Here is a 20458-nt window from a genome sequence, read left to right as displayed (position 1 = left end):
GCTTTAAAGGGAGGCAAGACACTGGATGCATTTTCTGCCCTATTTACTGGCTGTTCCGACGTAGCCCGCTTCCCATTTAGACGGCAGCTGCCCAGAACAAAGCCCGGCCCCGAGGACAGGCACTCTGCGGCACGGACCTCACATGAAAGGCTTGATAGCAACAGCGACTTTCTTTGAATAGTTAGAGGATTTCCTCTCGCTCAAGCAAGCAGAAACTTAAGACATCATTTTAAGAAAATGAGATCTGAAAAGTATTCCTGATCTCTTTCACTTCTGGGTGCTTGCTTCTCCGGCACACAAATAGACGGCCACCGCTCACTAGCCAGCTGGGTTATTTTTCCTGAGCTACTGACAACTTTTTAATAAACTGTCTTTTAAATTCATTAAATGGAAGAGGCAAAATAGGAGACTCCAGGGCATATAAATGGTTCTATCACTGCAGTGAGTCTGGCAATGCTCGAAGAAGCCTTCAGCAGGCTCTGTGCTGCTCAGAGAGTTTGCTGGAAGCAAATTTACCGGTTCCTTACCCTCCTCAGCAATGACCGTTAGTGTGACGGTGATACCAGCATCTTTGATCAGCTGAACGATGCTATCATGGGACAGTTCAACAATGGACTGCCCATTCACCGCAGAGATGTGATCTCCAATTTTCAGTTTTCCACAGCGATCGGCTGGACTTCCTTCTATGACTCGGCCAATTTTATGAGGAATTACTATGGGAAAAAATGTCCAGGTTTTTCAATTAGTTTAGTGTTGGATTTATCACCATCATTTAAAAAGTCAACATAATAACATCAAAAACATTCTTTAAGGGGTGCCTGGGTGGCTCGGTCGGTGAAGCACCTGACTTCGGCTCAGGTCATGATCTCACGGTCTGTGGGTTCGAGCCCCACATCTGGCTCTGTGCTGACGGCTCAGAGCCTGGAGTCTGTTTCAGATTCTGTGTCTCCCTCTCTCTCTGCCCCTCCTCCACTCGTGCTCTCTCTCTCAAAAATAAAGAAACATTAAAAAAACTCAAAAACCAACAACATTCTTTAAAAGTAGAGCAAAAAGGTATCACATGATCATCCTATGCACCCGCAATTACTTCCATATAAGCTTCCACCTCTGGTGCACACGCACAGATACTCTTACATAGCTGCAGTCCGAGCGTATAGACTTCTAGGCTATTTTCCACTTACCATAAGCCTTTCTCCAATTTTCATATTGCCATCCTGATAATCCTGTGTAAAGGCTACTGACCTCACTGATACTATCTCGTGAATCTGACGTTCCTTGCTTTGTGTTGGCCACATTCAGGCCATCTCAGAAACGGCCACGGTGAGACCATCTTTGATTCTATGGAAGCGGCATTTACTCCCACAGGGAACCGTGTGAATAAATGCAGTTCAAATTCAAGTTTAGGACTCCGAAGTTACTGCTCAGAAATCCAGGCACAGTGAAATGACTGCCTGTTAAAACGAATCCTACCTAGTTCTACAGCAAAATTAGTTTCTTTTGTTTATACCTTTAGATTTTTTTTTTTTAATTAGAAAAGCTGAGGGGAATCATAACATGAAATGTTTAACATTAAGATTATTTGGTTCATGGATAAAATCCTACCCTCAGTGTACAAAGCAGAGTCTAAGACATTTGCAAAGACATGCCGTGCAGTTCTATTAGCTCATGATGCTGAAGGCTTTCCTAGATGATTAAGACACTTTGCTGTTATTAGGGCTTAAAACAAGTTCTCAGACGTTCAGGAAATCTTGTCAAAATATGTTTCGCCCCTCTTAATAAGAAGCATTTGTATTAAGAAACAGATGTTCCTTCCATGTTCCTTGAGAATTTCCTCACTGGGGTCAGTAAATCTGTCGGCCATTTGCCTCCTGCTGACTACGGACTATTATGAAGAAGGAGAATTAATATTTAAAATGGCACTCTGAGTATGTTTCATTTCCATAGTAAAATGGGCTCCTTACCAGTATTTGAGTCACGGGTAGGTGTATGTCAGGGACATTTTAAGAGCCGTTCATTTGAACTAGAAGTTATTCTTAGCCATGATTTCTGTCCCCACGGACAGTGCTGTTCACTCCTCAGCTCTTCTAGGATTACACACAGGGAGAGATTTTATCCCAAAACAGAGGAAGGCAATGTTGGAAGCAGCCGCCTTTCAGCTCTGAATTATTATCAAGCACTTACACCATTTGCCTTAAAACAAAGTAACTAGAAAAGTGCCAGGGCAGTGTGGGCCACGTCCTGTGCCAGGCCATGTGAGCGATTCACTGAGAACACAGGTGGCACTTCAGAAATGCCCGGTGAACCAGACAGTGGCCCTGTGGTGACCTTCCAACTCAATACCTTAGTTATCCTCCTCCTTAGAAAAGACCTACTTGTACACACTGTTCATTCTAGATGCCCCGAGAAGAAAATCATTCAGCCCCTTGGCAAAACATCCAACGGAATGAATCTCTGAAGTCTCAGTGACTCCTTTCTCACCATGTGAGCAATGTGCTCAAAGGGAATTGAAAAATCTTGGTACAGAATTTCCTGAAGGGTTAGTTATCTGGATGAGGGAAGGTAAGATCGGTCGGATTGTTCTAGTCTTGGCATTTACAGCAGTACTATCAAAACAGTTAAAGATAGCAAAGAGACTGATAGGTCGCTTCTGAACACTCTCTGAATGGACTGGGAAATTTTCAAGGTAACCCCGCAGAGTACACATCTTGAGTCCTGCCCTGCTTTTGTTGGTATACAAAGTCCATAGGCATTTGCCATAAGACCAATTTAATCATCTTCATTCATCTTTGGCCTAAATCTGACTCCCGAACTGCCTTGTCCAGCTGCGGAGATCACTTGGGTGCTCTTAAAACACTCCTTTCAGGAAAAGAAAGGACAGTAGCTGGAAATGTCCCCTCTCAAAGAACCCTTTGCGACCGGAACTGAAAAGTGTACGATAAGAAAGACAAACACTAAAACCTGTGAACTACTGGCGAGGCAGAGACTAGCCAAGTCCTTTTCATCTTAAATAGATGTCTTTTCTCGGTGCTCCATTCATTTAGCATTTACACAAGCTGGGTCCAGGGCAGCAAGGGTGCCAGACCCAGATCTCTGATCTTCGAAAAAGTCATCGGCAGAGAATCTCAGAATTTCATAACTGGTGTCAGAAATGCTACCGGGAGCTCTACTTGTGATAAATGTCACCAGAAAACACATTTAATCAGAAGGAAGAAATAATCTTTCCTGAACAGAATACCAATCTATACCAAGACAAGGTCCATAAAGAATGATCTGTTCTGACAGGTTTCCTGCCTTTTCACCTGTGCTAACTCTGGTCTCGACACACCTTTTTCTCTGTGATGCAGTCTGCAGCCACTGCTCAGTCTTTGTGAGTGAAAGCTCCTCACCCAAGCCTCCCCCCAGGCTCCCCTTCCATCTATAAGAGATGAATGGGAGTCCAGGAAGAATGCTTGCAGGGCTCAGCATTCTGTGGGATTATTAACTAGCGTTTCAATGAAATTACCAATTCGGGTTTTGTGCCAATGACTGAACATCTCAAGTACTTTACATAAAGTTCATGGACACCCGAAGCCTAATTTACCATTCAGGTTGATAATTAATGAGCTGCAAACACTCATTTCCTACACGAGCTGCTGCCTCAATCTTACATTTTAATTGGGCTTTCTTTCCCATCTCATTACTCAAGTATTGATAAACTTTTTAAAATTTCTTTAAAAAAAAAAAATCAAGAGACAGTAGACTAACAACTTTATGAATAACACGACAGTGACAACAGCAGCAGAAGCTACAACAAGCAACAGCAGCCAACATTTCTTGACGGTCCGGGCTAAGGGCCTCACACGCATTACCTCCTTTGATCCTCAAACCCCCACGAGACGAGAAGTGTTACCGTCATCCTCATCGTAACAGAGGAAATTGGAGCTCTTGGAGGGTAAGTAATTTGCCCAAGATCAGACAGCTATTAAAAGACACAGCGGAATCTGAATCCAAGTTTGCCTGATTACAGAGCCCAACACTTACAGACCCTATCTTACACAGATATCTCCCTCTGTGAGACACAAAAACCATCAAGATAGTAAGAAACAACTAAAATGAATAGGTGTAAAAATAGTTGAAAAATTTAAATGTAAACAGATACACACAAATAAAAAGAATTACTTAATGTACATTAAAATGCAATATAAATTTTATTTTTTTTTTAATTTTTTTTTTCAACGTTTATTTATTTTTGGGACAGAGAGAGACAGAGCATGAATGGGGGAGGAGCAGAGAGAGAGGGAGACACAGAATCGGAAACAGGCTCCAGGCTCTGAGCCATCAGCCCAGAGCCTGATGCGGGGCTCGAACTCACGGAGCGCGAGATCGTGACCTGGCTGAAGTCGGACGCTTAACCGACTGCGCCACCCAGGCGCCCCTGCAATATAAATTTTAAATACAAACTAAATAAAAATGTTAAACATATTTAAGGAATGCGACCTATTTTACTGATTTCTTCTGTATCGCTTTGTTTCATGGTGGACACTAGCCTCCTCCCCTTCCCCTAATTTCTGCAGTCCTAGAAAAGGAGTATGTTCGGTAGAAAAAGCAGTTAGCAGCTATGACACCGAGCAGCAATCTTGCACTATTTTTGTTCATCTGAATGCGTGGGATCATTGTATGGCATTAGAATAAGAATATGGTTCTCTGAAATGGTTATTTGGTTTGGGAAATACTGGTTTCCAGTGATGCAACATAAAATCCCCCCAAACCTGCTTTCTTTCATTTTTCTAACACAGGCCACATAATCATCCTCAGAGCATCAGTGACAGTTCCGAGTGTTACCATGGCAACTGCTTGTGGAAAATGGAAACTAGTATCAGTGAGCAGTGACCTGATACTATAGTAATAACTCATCCATGCCACAGAATCTTCTTCCTTTACACACTTGCATTAATTTTAGCACGATTTTTGCAAATTGGTTTGGCCCACAACACTGCTGAAAGGGTTTCCTTCTTTTTCAACACTTTTAGTGGCCGTCTAGTCTAAGAGGATCTCACGACTCAAGATATACTCAAATCCACTGGCAGAGACAGGGGCACCTTTTCCTGTGCTCAAAGCTTTTTATCATTTGACTTGGAAAAATAGTTACCCAGACAAGTCTGACAGAAAAAACTCTCAAGGGTCTGGTTCTCATCTTATATTCATTTGGATCTTCTAACTGTATTTAAAGATGATTATTTCTTAGAAACAACATTTAATATGCTGAATCTTAACAACCCTGAACATATTAGAGGTAATTCCTCCTTTGTTGAAGGAAATTAGTATATACATGCACCCTTCCCAGATGACAATATTCTGTTAAACTGGGTTCAGGATATTTAGATTAATTTTTAAAGTTCTGACAAAATTTTTACTTTTCAGTGAAGCATATATAAAAGATAAGCATGCCTCTTGTCACTCAAGAAGGTTCCTTTATAGCTGGAATATGGCCATTGTTATTAAATAATACAAAAGGACCATTTAAGACATATTTGGGTCAAGATTCTTCTATTAATCTATTTTGCTTCTTCTCAACTGCTTCTAGCATTTAATTCACTTCTGCAAACACAGTTTCTCCCGATTTAAAAAAAACCCTACGCCTCCTTATTTTAAAAAACTCAGCATTGTCCTTTCACTGAATCTACTAGGGCACGCCCCTAATATACCGCCACAATACAATCTTGGTGCAAAGTGTGCTGCTAAGACTTATTTTATGGAATCTGAGATGACAGACTCACCTGCAGCCTGGAAGTTTGGTTCGGACTAGCCGGTGTTGAAAATAAAATATTCATCGTTCTTAAAAAGGTAAGTCTCTAAGGCAATTCATACATGATTCCTAATTAGTTTCACAAAGCCCACAGGGAGACTCAGAACACCGCAATTGCAGGGAGGGACAATCGGAGATAGCAGCCCTTACCTCCTGGAGGGGGTTTGTTTTTGGAGGTGAGGATGACGAAGCCAAATCCTTCATTTTCTTTTCGGTGCAAGACTACATCGTAGGCCTCCTGTGGAGCAGGCCTGGCTGGGACCTCTGCTCGGTTCAGGCGGGGAGAGCCATTCTGGGTTGAAAGGAAGGCTTGAGAGCTGTCATCCTCAGGTTGTTTCTCTATAATAAACATGACCAAGTATTTCTAGAACCTCATAATTTTTGTGAACTTAAGTGTTTTTGTGCTAGGATTCTCACAGGAAAATGTGGTTTCAAATAAATCTAGGATAGAAAAGCAACCTCCCCATGTGAGCTCTGGCCATCTTAGATGAGACTCAGATTGAGTCTGTCTGACATCTTAAACACTTTTAAAGTGTGTACCCGGAAGAATTATATGTTTTCTCATTTCAAAGGAAGCTTTTCAAAGCTTTCATCAAAGTTCCTGATAAACCAATTCTTCTTGAAACTGTTTTCATTCCAGCAAGATTTTGACCAGTAAAATTTTAACAAAAGTTGGTAATGAAAACTGACACAGTAAACTTCCTTTTAAAATCAACTGTAGGGGTGCCTGGGTGGCTCAGTCGGTTAAGCGTCCGACTTCAGCTCAGGTCATGATCTCGCGGTCTGTGAGTTCGAGCCCTGCGTCGGGCTCTGTGCTGACCGCTCAGAGCCTGGAGCCTGTTTCAGATTCTGTGTCTCCCTCTCTCTCTGACCCTCCCCCGTTCATTCTCTGTCTCAAAAATAAATAAACATTAAAAAAAATTTCTTTTTTAAATAAAATCAACTGTAAATATGACTTCGTGCTGTGACTACCACTTGTGATGTTGGGGAGGCCAGTGCATCAGGGCAGAGGTGCCCCCTGTTATCAGCTGAGAAGTGAGCTGTCAACATAGGATTTGTCTTATGCAATGTGTCTTCAACTTCAGTTTCCTGATGGATGAGATCAGATGCGCTAACCATCAGCAGCCCTACTCCTCCCCCATCCAGCAGATAACAGGCCGTCCTCACGAACAGCCAATTCTCCAAGGCAGAGAACAGGTCATACGAATCCCCAGCAAATGGAGAGTTAACGCATACCTTTCTCTCCTACCCAATTATGTCATCAGAATTCAAGAAAGAATGACATAACTTAGTCCTGATTAAAAAAAGGGCAAATTTTGTGCCATAATTTGATACAAACCATCATTAACCATCACGAGACACTGCCATTAAGGAATATCCATTTATAAGGGCTCTTCTGCCTCAAAATCTACATGATTCAGAGATGACGTTTTAGAATTTCAGCAAAGTGCCACGAACGTCCAATCATTAATGAAACATAAAGGGGCTTTTGGTTTGTTTTTATTTTTGTTGCATAATGTATGGTTACAATGAATTAGCTAAACGCCTCCAGTAATATCAAACCACTAGAAAACGTCTTCATGAGGCTTCCCAGGACAGAGCCAACCTCTCGTACAACATCACATTTTTTTTTACTACATGTGGTTATGTTCTGACTCCAGCATCACTGCAACACTGCATGAAAACCTGTATGCCTCTCTAAATGTCTGATGTTTATGAAAACAGGCCTTTACCTTGGATGTTGCAATCAAAAACACAGTGCCTCATTTTTTAAGAGTAAAGCAGATATTCATCAGGTCAACAATCATTCACTGATGTCTACTCTGCCGGGAAGGCACTCTTTTATGTGCTGGGGATACAGCAGTTAACTAAATGGATAAATATCCCTACCTCTACGAGGCTTACATTCTTATGCTACCGGGTAGTCTTTTTAAAATTTTAAAAAGTGGCAAGAATTCACTTCTCAACATTCCGATGTGATATTCACAAAGCTATTGATGAGAAAAATGCACTTAGAGCCTCGTATCATGGTTTAGACCCCAGACTCTATAATTAAACTCCTGTCTTAATCCTGGCCCTACTGTTCACCAGCTATGTGTCTCCCAACCTTTCTGTGGGTAATTCTAAAACTGAATAATGACAGTATTTATATCACAGTGTTATAAAGACTAATTAAAAGAATCCATAGGTCTGAGATATAGTAAGCAACTCAATAAATGTTTTTTAATGTTAAATTACATTATATTATAACTTCTCAAGTAGAAGCATTCTATCCTCTGAATATTTAGGAATTCATCAGGATCCAAAATCTTTTGACATTCAGCTAATGGGATATCTTGGTATGACTAAAACACTGTATCTAAGAGAACAGATTTAACCCGGTGCTCCCATCTACAATACCACGTTGGCAAAATCTGCCAACACATTAACATAATCCCAATATGGAGGCCCAAAATTTATTTGTTTTTTGATAATAGTCTTTCTGGATCCTTTTGACCGTACATGGCCTTCCACAATGAGGCCCTGGATCATACTAAATGGATTATCTCAGACAGTATTAAACCTAATAAAGGAACCTGCAAAACTACAAAGAAAATGGGCTAAGTCTCTTTGCTTCTTTTTGAACCTATCAGAGCAGACACAGGTTCACATACCACCATAGAAGATCTTTCTTCTGACGGTTAATAGCACGTGGCCATTTCGAGCAGCCGTCGTCATGAGGTCTAAGACTTGTTTGTGTGACTTCCCTTTAACAGGAATCCCATCGATGCACATCAGTTCATCAGCTGCACGGAGCCGGCCATCTTTCTCAGCTGCGCCCAGAGGAATGATGGCCCCAATATATATCTGATAAGATAACAAAGTGTAGGTTGGTCTCTACAGTCAACTGAGAGCTACTATGATCCTCAATAGCTATGTTAAGGACTTCCTGACTCAGTACTATGCAAACCAACATATTTTTGCAGTTCAACTATGAACATTTATAGAAGGGGATTATCTTAGAAAGTGACCATTCTACAAAATGGCACTTCAGATAACCACACTACATGATCTCTTCTCGATCTTTGGGGTTGAATAAAAACAAGATAGAAAATGCAAAGCTGTTTAATAACTTAAAAAGTACCACTATCAATTCCATCAATACAACAAAACAAATACATTAAACTCAGAAAATGCACTCGTGCAGAGTAGCTCCTAAAAAGTAAAAAAAAAAAAAAAAAGATATTGAATGCCATCAGCTAAGATTTTCTACACGCTGTTCACAGCAACTGGGATCTTTCTTAAGATATTCCCATCACATATGGTGATCAATACAAATTCAGTATATACAGCAGAGAAACATTTCTTATTCCTAAGTCTCAAAGCAGTAAATGTCTTAGGGAACAGAGTGGTCTGAGGTCTACTTACATCTAGGTAAACAGATTTGGCTCATTTTGCTTGCTGGCAATTAAAATCCTGAATTATTAGGCTAGTTTCAGAGCTGTTAACACCTGACATTTAAGAAAAGGATTTGTCCCAAGTTGTTTGAGACAAATTCTTAAAATACCTTAATCAACTCTATGGGTATTAACAAAATAGGAACCATTAAAATCAAATCACATCTTCCACCAAGAACAATCAAGGTATATCTGCCCTATATAGGTTGACCTGCCTTAAGCTTTGTCTCTGGTGATTAACTATAACCAATATGACTAATTAGAACACATTTATAATACATAAATCAAATGTTCTATCCAGAAATGGAAAGAAGCATGTCATTTTAAAAGATTATTGTTCCTCACCTAACTTCCAAGCACAGTAAGAATGTCTTTCTTACATTATACAGAAAAAACACAAATCTGTTCTCAAACTCCACAAAGCACATTACTTCTTTGTCATTCAAACTAAGGGCCAAACTTAAAAAAACAGAACCCATTACATTTGTTCTCTAAACCTGAGGTGAGAATCATGTCTAAAGTTCTAGGTTTTAAAGGCTTTATAAACATAACCCTTCTGCTTTCTGGACAGAAACACGATTTATTTTATTTTTCCCTAGTTTTATAGGTAGAACGGATGGAATGGTATGCAAGGTACTGAGCTTGAAAATGTCAACCCACTAATGAGGGTAGGTGACATGATGTACGCAGCCTCAGGCCAACTGTTTACAGAGCATTCATTCAAAGGACAGACTGATTGTGGCAAGCAGGATGCTAGATTATAGGTTTCTGAGAGAAGGCAAAGGTCTTAACTTTTGTTTAACAGAGGCAGGGGGAAATAAAAATTGAAAATAATGAACTGCAGCACATAGTGAAATACAGAAATTAATTACTGCCCACTTTCCAGCTGACATATTCAGTTCTTGCCTCAGCCACACCAAGGTCCCCGAGAAACCATGACACTAAGAAAAATGCAGTTCCTCCTCACGTTAATGACACGGGTAGAGAAAACAAAATCTTATCTAAAAAAATCAAATAAAGGAAACACTATATTCTTCCAAACAGCTACTTAAAGATTCATAGGAACGGCCAAATTCCAAAATATCTGAACTTACAGACTGGTCCGGCCCCTCGCCTCCCAGTACCCGGAAGCCAAACCCTGACTCCTGCTTCCGAAGAAAAACATCCAAGTCTTTGGTGTTTGGTGCTAAGGAAAACCAGAAAATATAAAGAAAATGAAATACTTGCATTTATTTTAAAAAGGTTAAACTAAAACAATGCACTTATGTAGTAGGATACTATGATAGAGTTCAATAAACTGTAACCTCAGAACTTTCTGGTATGTGAAAACTTACACAAGAGCATACCACTATTGCAAAAAAAAAAAAAAAATCAATCGTAAGTATTTTTTTCCAGCTCTAAAGAAAACTGTGCATCGAGATAGCTCGGGAACATTTACCCCTACCTTCCATGTACTCAGCTTTACTCTGCCATTAAGTCCTAATGCCTTCCAAATCAATGTTATGATATTAAATTCAGCATCATCCAATTTAAGTTTGATGTTTGAGAGGTGCAAATTATGTACATTAACATCTGGGCAAATCCTAGGAAAAGAGAGCCCATAAAATGCCTTAATTCTACTCCTGAACTAATACCGTTGTTTCAGAAAAGCATCCCATATTCACTTAGTGCAAAATGATATTATTTTAAAAGAAAATGACTGCTAATACCTATTATCAGCCCCATTTTCTGGCTGGGAAAACTGAGGCCTAGGTACGTGGCCCAGTGTCAGCAAATAAATGGCACAGCTGAGATCTCGACTTAGCTTGATTTCTAGGGTCCAGGCTCTTAACTCACACTATTCTGCCCCCAAAGGGTAGGTCCCATTCACCAGAATATTAAGTCAGGGAAATCTACTTCATGACTAAAATAATTTGATTGTCAAGAAAATATTCGTGTTATTCACAAAGTAAGAAGTGTTTTCGAGAAATATGTCGGGGAACTATATAAAAACAGAGATACCGCATGGGGTAAATCTTGCTAATGTTCCTTAGAAGCAGTCTCTTTTGAGAAATAATTTCTATCAGAATTACAGAACTTTAGAGATAAAACTCTTGAGCCCAACTCAGTTACTTTATATGGAAGGCCCAAAGGGACTGAGTAGTTCATATCAATACTAAGAATGTATCAGGCTATGAATGGGAAGTGAGAAGAAAAGGATTCTCCATAGTTATACTAATTTAAATTATTGCTTTGCTGTGCTGTGCTTACATCTGGTTTTCATCTTTCTAAATACGGCCTGGGCCTATTCAGGAGAAAGATTTACAGTTAGTTAAATTATTATGAAGTCAATTATATACGATATTTCCACCTGTGTACATCATTTCTAAGGTAGATTTAGATCTGCTTCTTAAAAACAAATTTAAAAAAATTAAACCTACTTAATCTGCAATTTTACTTTGGAAAAGATTTATCATTTTAAGTAAATCAGCACAAAAATGAACTTCTGCCTTATGCACTCTCTCTGCGCCCCCCTCTCAGCTGGGTTCCTCTGACCGCGTCTACCCTGGTTTCCTCCATAGGCTGGACACGCTCTGATTCACCACCTCTCATACTCCTGCCAGGAACATCTCTTTGAAACACAAGTCCACGATGATCATCCCGGCAGTGAAACTATTCCGTAGCTCTCTATCGTTTCTGTGATGGACTCCAGCTCCCTCAGAACGGCCGACTCCGTCCTCCCCAACCTGTTCCTGCTCCCCTCTGCTCTCCCGTGCCAGCTGCACCCAGCCAAACCGGGCCACTGGCAGGACCCAGGCCATGCAAGGTCAATGTGCAAAGGTTGCTCCTGCTTCCTTTCCCTTTTCATCTGCCTCATGAACACCTCTTCGTCTTTGAAGACTTGTTTCAGGCTTAACCTCCTATCTGAAGCAGTATCTGACACTTCCTACTACCCACAGTGGTAAAATTGATTGTTTCCTTCTTCAGATCCGTGTGAGGCTGGTTTGTACTTATTTATTTCCCATGTAGGTTTAATTATCATTTTTGGTTGCACAGCCTATGGACCCTGTTTATCTCTGTATTCCCATCACCTACTGTGAGTTAGGTAGATCGTAGGCACTTAATCCCTGGTTTTGGAAAAAAGTGAGTGAATGAGTGTTGAATACAAATGGAAGAAACCCAGAGTCATATGAACATGGGGATGAAGGAATAACTTTTCAACATGGTTTGGGAAGGTCCCAGTTTTTTAGAAAATTCAAATTTATTTTGTCGCATGCTCTCCTGAAATATTCCACAACTACTTACGTTTATCTTCATATAAAGTCTTAGATTTCAGGTAGACCTCAGAAGGATCCAATTTCGGGGATCCTGACCTGATAATGCTGGGTGGAAAAGGCATAGGCTGGGGAATGGGCTCATTTATGGCCTCCAAACTTCCTGAATTTTCCTTTTTATCTGTTTTCTGAAATGGAAAAGGGCCTTACTTAGTATGTGTTTAAAACCAGATGGTTGATTAGTTCATCAAACTATTGTGTGACCCGGGTATGTCAACTGATTATAGGTGAGCAGGTGGCAGGGTCAAAGCCACAGCATATTTGCAGTCTTGTCAGAATTCACCTGCATAGCCGTGTGTGCTTGGTTAAAACATATTTTACTTAAATTAGAAAAAGTTTATAATGATGTCAATGGAAGGGCCTGCATTAGTCCTACGTTTACATGACCTTGCCCTTTTTTCCACCACCAAGACACAAGCTGACTTTGAGAAGATGAACACAGGGACGCAACGCAGCACTGCTGGGCGGGAGGGAGGACCTTTGTGAAGGTCTGGATCGGCCCCACCGCCCCACTCCCTCCATTTAATTCCCCGTGAAGATATCTGAGATACCATGCTTTCTGAGAAAATGGAATAGGAAGTGTTAACTCTAACTCGGGTTACAAAGAGGACACTACGAATCCCCTGCGTGGCCGATTCAAATACGTGAAGGAGAAACGCACCACGCCGGGCAATCCAGCAAGGGAAAACGGGAGCATGTTTTCCTGTTTTTTTCCAATCTGACAAAACTTTCCCAGAATAACAGCCAGGCAAAATGATTCAATAAAATTTTAAAGATGAGATCCAATACACAGCCGAAGAAAATAAATATGGTTTTGAGAACAGCTGGTTATTCTGAATTATCGCTTGTGGGGGGCGGGGGGGGGGGGAGGGAGAGGGGCAGGGGGAGATTATAGATGTTTGCGAAAAAATAATGCTGAGGAGGATGGAGCACCGGGGGCAGCTTATGAGGGAGTGGTATGAGGACAGTTGCTACGAGTGTTGTTCCCGGGGGCACCCTTCACTGACCCAGACCTGGTCGGACAGCAAGAAGAGGAGGGCGGCCTCCTCCCCCCTACCCGGCACGTCCCAGGATTCTGTCAGAGCAGGCACAAGGTCATCAGTTAGAAAGCATTGGGGTCACCCTGGCTGCTCTTGGCGTCTATTATGAAACAGACTGGCAGCACAGAAGTTAAAAAACAATGACTAGGGGAACCAGAGAAACCTAGGAGAACACAGTGCAATTTTAACTAAATAGGCAGAAAGCATTTCTGTTCACACCGGCTGTTAAGTGGTACAGTCTATAAAAATGCAGAATGTTTCTGTCCTTTTGATCCATGAAACAGCAAATTTGTAGAGGGTCCTATTCGGTGGACTAGAATTAATGCATTTTCTCTCTGATGGTCCTTCCTTTAAGCCTGTGCTTTCTGGTTATGGAAGACCATCTTTCATTGGGAGATGACAGGCTCCCAATCGAGCAGACTAGAACTAAATTAGGTTTTAATACGTAATTGTCTTTATATCCACACCCATATAATTGTGCGTATTCTGGCAGCTACATGTCTGCACCTAGCACATTTTCTTTCCTGGCACTGTTTGCTGTGCCCTTTTTTAGGTCTTATTTGCGATACAGGTCCTTAAATAGGCTACTCAGTTATTCAGAAGAACGCCAAAGAAAATGCTGTTTCAAGTCTGACAGCCTTTCACTTTGATAACAGGCAGATTGGGCACCGAGGCCCCAATTACTCTAGAAAGTCTTGTTTAGTCCATTGTAAGAAGGTTCTCTCAACCTGGGTATTTATGGTCCCCGTGAAATGACATGAACCTCCCACTTCTCTTTGGGCATCAGGGAAGAAGCAACAGTTTTTATTATCTGCCCTAACATTCAGCCCCTCCTTACCCTTGCTCCTCTGAGACGCAAAGAAAACAGAAGGACCCCTAAGTAGGCACTTTAGTGTGTTCACGTTTCACCATTTAGAGGACAGGGCTGTTGGGAGTATGGGCCTCGAGTTTTCCTTCAACAGAAATACTTCACCGGGAAAGCACACCTCCTCTCTAACTCACACGCTTCCCCAGAGCTTCTGATACAAGCCCAGGGCAGAATGCCTCCTCACTTCTCCCAGTCGATAATCACCACCACAGAGGGCTGCTCTTAACGGAGGGGAACGTGGCATCTCCTTTGCTGTGTTGGGAAGAAGGATTTGAGGACCACTGTATACTCACCATCTTGGCAGTTTTAGTTGGTGAAGGAGGACCTTAAAAAAAATGAGCCAAATTTTAAAAACAGAAGAAGCATTCCCAGATCACAAGTACTGCTCATGTCTATGATAAAACTAGCTTCAACTTTTAGTGGGCTAGTAAATTCTATGGCCAACACCCTCTATGTGCCAGGCATTGTACATATATTATCTCATTTCATTTTCCTGACAATCCTAGGCATAAATGTTACTATAGATCAGGTAAACAAAGACTCAAATAAATTATATTACTTCCTTATAGCACAGAACCAACACGTAGCAAGGGAGGAAACTGACATCAGTCCTATCTGACACCAAACCCTGGTCTCTTTGTTGTATTTGTCGGAACCCTGGATAACTCTCCAGCACTCACAGGGGGATCTTCCCCCAAGCTCTGAGCACATTCTACAGTATCACCCAGAGAAGAAACAAAAATAGTTCAAAGAAATGAGAATAGTGAAAAACATCCCAATGAAGTTCAACTGCTCATTTGCCTCAAAAATGAAAACTAAAAGCCAGAGAGAGAAGTGCGAAGGGCTAAATTTTATTCTTTCAAATACTAGTCATTCATAGGTATGGATTTACGAAAGCCCATCAAAATCCAACTTTATGATTAGTCCTCGGAACTGGATTTATGTCTGCGAGCAGTTCAAGTCAGCTGATGACCTTGGAAAATAAAAATTATATTTCTCTCACATGAGTACTGTGGGATTTAATTAACATTTACGGACAGATACTAAAGCTTAAGATAAAAGCCTTATGAGCACCAGCTATCATGATTGCTTTTACAGAACAGATTAATACACCATCCAACATTTTGCGTATTCACAGAGACGCTAGCTCTTTGAAAACATCTTCGGTACATTACAGAGGTCCAGATGAAGTACCACTGGTTGAAAGCGTCTATTTCTATTACTGTCATCAACAGAGAAGATGCAATGAAGAGGACACGTTTCATTTGAAGCAGCATAATGCTGCGACTCTCTCTCATCACGAAAGCCGTAAATCAGATTTTAAAGAGAATACGGAGGGAAGAAAATCCATCACGGACACGAATGAAACCACTAATAACTGGAAAAACTGCTGAAGATAACTGCTTACGGAAGCAGGCAGACAGAACCTTAAGGAAAATGCACACTAATTACCAGTTAAATCGGCTGGGAAAAGAAGGATTCTGCCCTGGAAGGAAGGACGATTAACAGATATAAATGCATGAACAATGAAGCGTTTTCCTTGTGCTTTTACTCACCTCCTCTCAAGATAAGCAATGGTACATCTGCACCTACTGGAAACTGCTTTAGCACCTCTACCACTTGGAGATGTGTTAAATTCTGCACATTTTGATGGTAAATTTCCTTAATTATATCCCCCTTCTGTAGGCCTTGACACCACTGACTATCCAATATCATTTTGACCTTCTGTCCTGTTGGGCTGTCAGCAATTGCAAACCCAAAGCCTTTAGGGCCCTTAATCAGAGGGATAGTCACTAGTTCAGGCTGGGAGCTGCCTGATGATGCCATCGATGCTCTCTGCTCGCTCGGGTCTGATGGTCCATTGAGACGGTCACTGATCAAGGCATGTCCCGGTTTTCCATTCTGGTCCAGAACCACTGCTCCTGACTTAAAATCCTGAGTATTCACACAAGTCTCTCCCTTGGTTAATGACTGTCCGTTGATGACAGGCGTAGCAGCAACAATGTCCACAACAGGATCTTCATTGTCGTCAGGGAGTGGATACCCACGACACAAAGTGAGGTTTACATACTGATTGACAGGTACCAATTGAAACATCTGGACAACATCTGCATGGGTGTGACCAAGGACACAGTTGCCATTGATGTCTACAATAACATCACCTGCGAAGACACAATCGTGTTCAAAACATTAAAGCCACCAAAGTAAGTTAATTTTCTGTTGGAGGAGGAACAAAAATCAATTTATCATCTAAATCTGAATTCTGGAACCCTCTTGCTATTCATTAACTGCTGAAAAGACAGATTTTGAACACAGACACGTACGTCATTCTCCCTTCTGTGGTTCTTCTCTAAAAAGAATACAAATGTATAAAACCCTAATTATCTCTGCAGCAGAGTTATGACCTCAAGCTCAAGGGAATCATTTGGAAAATAACTGTAGATTCACACTGTCACTGTTAGTATATCCTCTGAGTCATACCTAAGCAGTCACACAAAGCTAGGCATGGAGTAGATATTCAGCACGTGGAAGAGGAGGAAATAATTCCATCAGCTACTCGTACAAACAGGCGATCTTTAAATACCACCTTATTTCTTCATTTTAAGAGGCCATTAATTACAAGGTGCTTACAAATTCTTCCTAGTTTGAATAATGTAGGCCTGAAGAGGAGAATAATGTAAAGTTATGAATCACTTTGCCTTTAGCATCCGTTCTTTTCATAGAGATTTTCAATTTATTGTACTCAGACTTCAAAAGGAGAAACACGCGACAAGAAAACTCAACCCAAGTGAAGAACGTATTATTTAAGACACTGAAAAGTCAGCTAAACTAATTCTTGTAAAATTCGGTTTTGCTTTCCTGATATACATTACTCCGACCACTTTGCTCCAGAATCATTGCTACTTGACATTCATCAGCAGGGAGGTTTTTTTAATGTAGCCTTAACTTTTAAAATCTGTCCTCTAATGTCTCATCCATTTGCTGTTTTTATTTGAATGTGATTATTTAAAAGGTTATTGCCAAGTAAAGATGCTTTAATTTGTTCTGATTGCACGTAGGCTTTGAAACATCAACACGAATGGTATTTAAAAACAAATGTGAGTGTGCAGAAATTTGTTTCATAATCTGTGAAGACACAGAAATAATTAGACTAATAAGAAACAAAGTTCTGACTTTTCCTCCCCTGGTAAAAGTTTCCAGAATGCCCACAGAAGTATTGTATTGCTATGCAAATTAGACATCAGTTTTAGACATATCTGCATCTATATTAAGAAACAGCATATACAAGAGCTACAAAATGTTTTGTGGACAAAATATTACAGAAGTCAAGACTGGGGCGCCTGGGTGGCTCAGTCGGTTGAGCGTCCGACCTCAGCTCAGGTCACGATCTCGCGGTCCGTGAGTTCGAGCCCCGCGTCAGGCTCTGGGCTGATGGCTCAGAGCCTGGAGCCTGCTTCCGATTCTGTGTCTCCCTCTCTCTCTGCCCCTCCCCCGTTCATGCTCTGTCTCTCTCTGTCTCAAAAATAAATAAATGTTAAAAAAAAAATTAAAAAAAAAAGTCAAGACTGAAAGCGTAAAAATTTTTACTATTAATTTTAATCTCTAGAGTTTGTTACTCTCATAAATAAAGAGCGAAAATAATTTTCCTTATAAACGTAACTTTTGATTATTTTCAGTTTTCTTGTTTTAAGTCTCTGTCACTTAAATGGGAAAGCATAATATGAGAGATGTCATATCCTAATTGAAAATAAATTGATATATGCCATCAAAAGTACTATGACTACTGAACTGTCCAAACGGGGGACTCACTTGCATGGTATATGAAATATCAGAAAAGTCCAGCAAAACGGCACAAGAAGCAACCTCAGTGACACAGTAAAATCTTTCTGGAAAAAGGTGCTTACACCTCCCCCACAATTGTAACTGGTCTTGAACTTCCTCTAACCCCTTCAGCCATAAAAACTGCCAGCCATATAAAAATTTCTAACAATTACCCAGTAAAGACTTTGGGAAAACTATACAAAAGACAAATTTACACAGCCCTGTAAAAACGGTAATTTCATGTCTGTAATTCTTAACACGGGAGTTTAATTTTACTAACAACCAATAAGACTGAGGAAGCAAAAACCAAACCAAACCAAACCAAACCAAACCAAACAAAACTTGGGGAAATTTGTGGGACATCATTTGTTTGATAATCACTATAAACATCACAATGGATCATTTTCCCCAAAGATTACAGGTAAATATTAAATAGTTCCAAAAGTACCCTACATCATCAAAGAAAAACAACCGGTTTTCTGAGATGATTAACAAATCTTTATCTTAGCACGAAGAGCTGTCTCAAGGTGATACAAATTACTCCAAAAATTAATACATTTCATGTTTTTTCCAAGTTTGCACTTACTTGTAAAAAATGGCCCTCTCTCAAAATTACTACGCACTTAAAGGATAAACTATTTTATTTTTTTTTCAACTTTTATTTATTTTTGGGACAGAGAGAGACAGAGCATGAACGGGGGAGGGGCAGAGAGAGAGGGAGACACGGAATCGGAAACAGGCTCCAGGCTCTGAGCCATCAGCCCAGAGCCCGACGCGGGGCTCGAACTCACGGACCGCGAGATCGTGACCTGGCTGAAGTCGGACGCTTAACCGACTGCGCCACCCAGGCGCCCCCGGATAAACTATTTTAATACAGGAATTTTCCTACCCTGTTGTATAATTTAGTTCTCTCTCTCAACTATATATATGTAGTATACACATGTAGTTAGAACATATGCAAAATATATGTAAGTTTTATAAATGTATGTATAAACAAAACCTTTTCACTATAGTCTTTGTTGACAGTATCATTACTCTTCAAATAATTGTGAAAAATTTGCTACCTGGTGCAATTTTCCCATCCTGAGCTGCAGGACCATCTTTCAGCACATTTTTCACTTGTAGGAACTCATCAGGCCTATCTCCACCAATAATGGTAAAACCAAATCCCATTGTGCTTTTCTTCAGTGATGCTCGAATAAGGATGCCTTTCAGCTGTGATGGATCTCGAGTAAAGTGGGACTTTTCCACATCTGTACCAAAATGAGAAATGGGTTTGAGAGTGAAAATACTTACAATGAAGATGGCCCTCAAAGTCAAACTTTCAAGACAGTCTATATAAGTAGAAGAAATCATAAAAGAAAGCACATTAGAGAGAATCTAATACTATGAAGCAGAATTTAAATTAGTAAACTATAAATCACTTGAAAAAAAAAAAAAAACCTTAGCCAATGGTTCATTTCTCTTTTATAGGACTCTTCTATGTTATATGAAAGGTAAAAACACCTACTTTATCACCCCCTCATTGCCCAATTTGTTTGTCCTTTTTCTCATCCCAAAGAGTCCTTCATATGAAGTCCAAATGAGACACCTGAGGGACCACCTTTATTATTAAATTCCTTCAAGTCTTGGACATCATTCAGCCATACATTTCATTTAAAAAAGCATCTACTGAGCTCTACTGAGAAAACACTGTTCTAGGAAGATGAAGGCAACTGTCACAAACTTATGAAAAAGAATATACTGGGAACTTTTTATAATTCACAACTCAGGCTTTCTGTAGCCTTCAATTCGTATCTGATGTGAAGGCATCAGTCCCTGACCTACGAGTAAGTAGCTTCACATTTCTTTCCCTTTTATTCATGTTCAGTAAATACTTTAGGAAGAAAACAAACACAGCTCCATTAAAAAGCCTATTTTTAGAGGTTTCCTCAGATGATCCTAAAACTAAAAGTGATCCATATTTGCAAATAGCACCACCCTTCTCTCTCCCCTCCTCTCCTTGACCACGGCTGTCATTAGGGCACTTTGAGAACCGTGAAAGGGTCAAATTGTGCAGAGTAAGAGCTTACGAGGTGTTGTTTATTTATTTTTTTTTTTAATTTTTTTTTCAACGTTTATTTATTTTTGGGACAGAGAGAGACAGAGCATGAACGGGGGAGGGGCAGAGAGAGAGGGAGACACAGAATCGG

At 40.4% G+C, this 20458-nt stretch overlaps 1 protein-coding gene across 3 annotated transcripts in view; it reads right to left on the bottom strand.

Annotated features, from left to right (window-relative positions):
- MAGI3 (membrane associated guanylate kinase, WW and PDZ domain containing 3) overlaps positions 1-20458 on the bottom strand; it is a 254677-nt gene that overhangs the window by 22926 nt on the left and 211293 nt on the right. For 2 of the 3 annotated variants that reach the window (XM_040471346.1, XM_040471344.1), the window contains exons 9-16: positions 19331-19519; positions 16001-16606; positions 14738-14769; positions 12508-12664; positions 10317-10408; positions 8440-8632; positions 5936-6124; positions 528-713 (exon numbers count right to left, since the gene is read on the bottom strand). In XM_040471346.1, coding sequence (XP_040327280.1) covers positions 528-713; positions 5936-6124; positions 8440-8632; positions 10317-10408; positions 12508-12664; positions 14738-14769; positions 16001-16606; positions 19331-19519 — 1644 coding nt within the window. The remainder of the gene's footprint in view (positions 1-527; positions 714-5935; positions 6125-8439; positions 8633-10316; positions 10409-12507; positions 12665-14737; positions 14770-16000; positions 16607-19330; positions 19520-20458) is intronic. The other variant, XM_040471345.1, reaches the window with a different exon arrangement.

The sequence above is a fragment of the Herpailurus yagouaroundi genome, unplaced genomic scaffold (genome assembly GCF_014898765.1).
Source record: "Herpailurus yagouaroundi ecotype Mexico unplaced genomic scaffold, PumYag 77, whole genome shotgun sequence".
NCBI lineage: Eukaryota > Metazoa > Chordata > Mammalia > Carnivora > Felidae > Herpailurus > Herpailurus yagouaroundi.
This window is presented reverse-complemented; position numbering and strand designations above follow the sequence as displayed.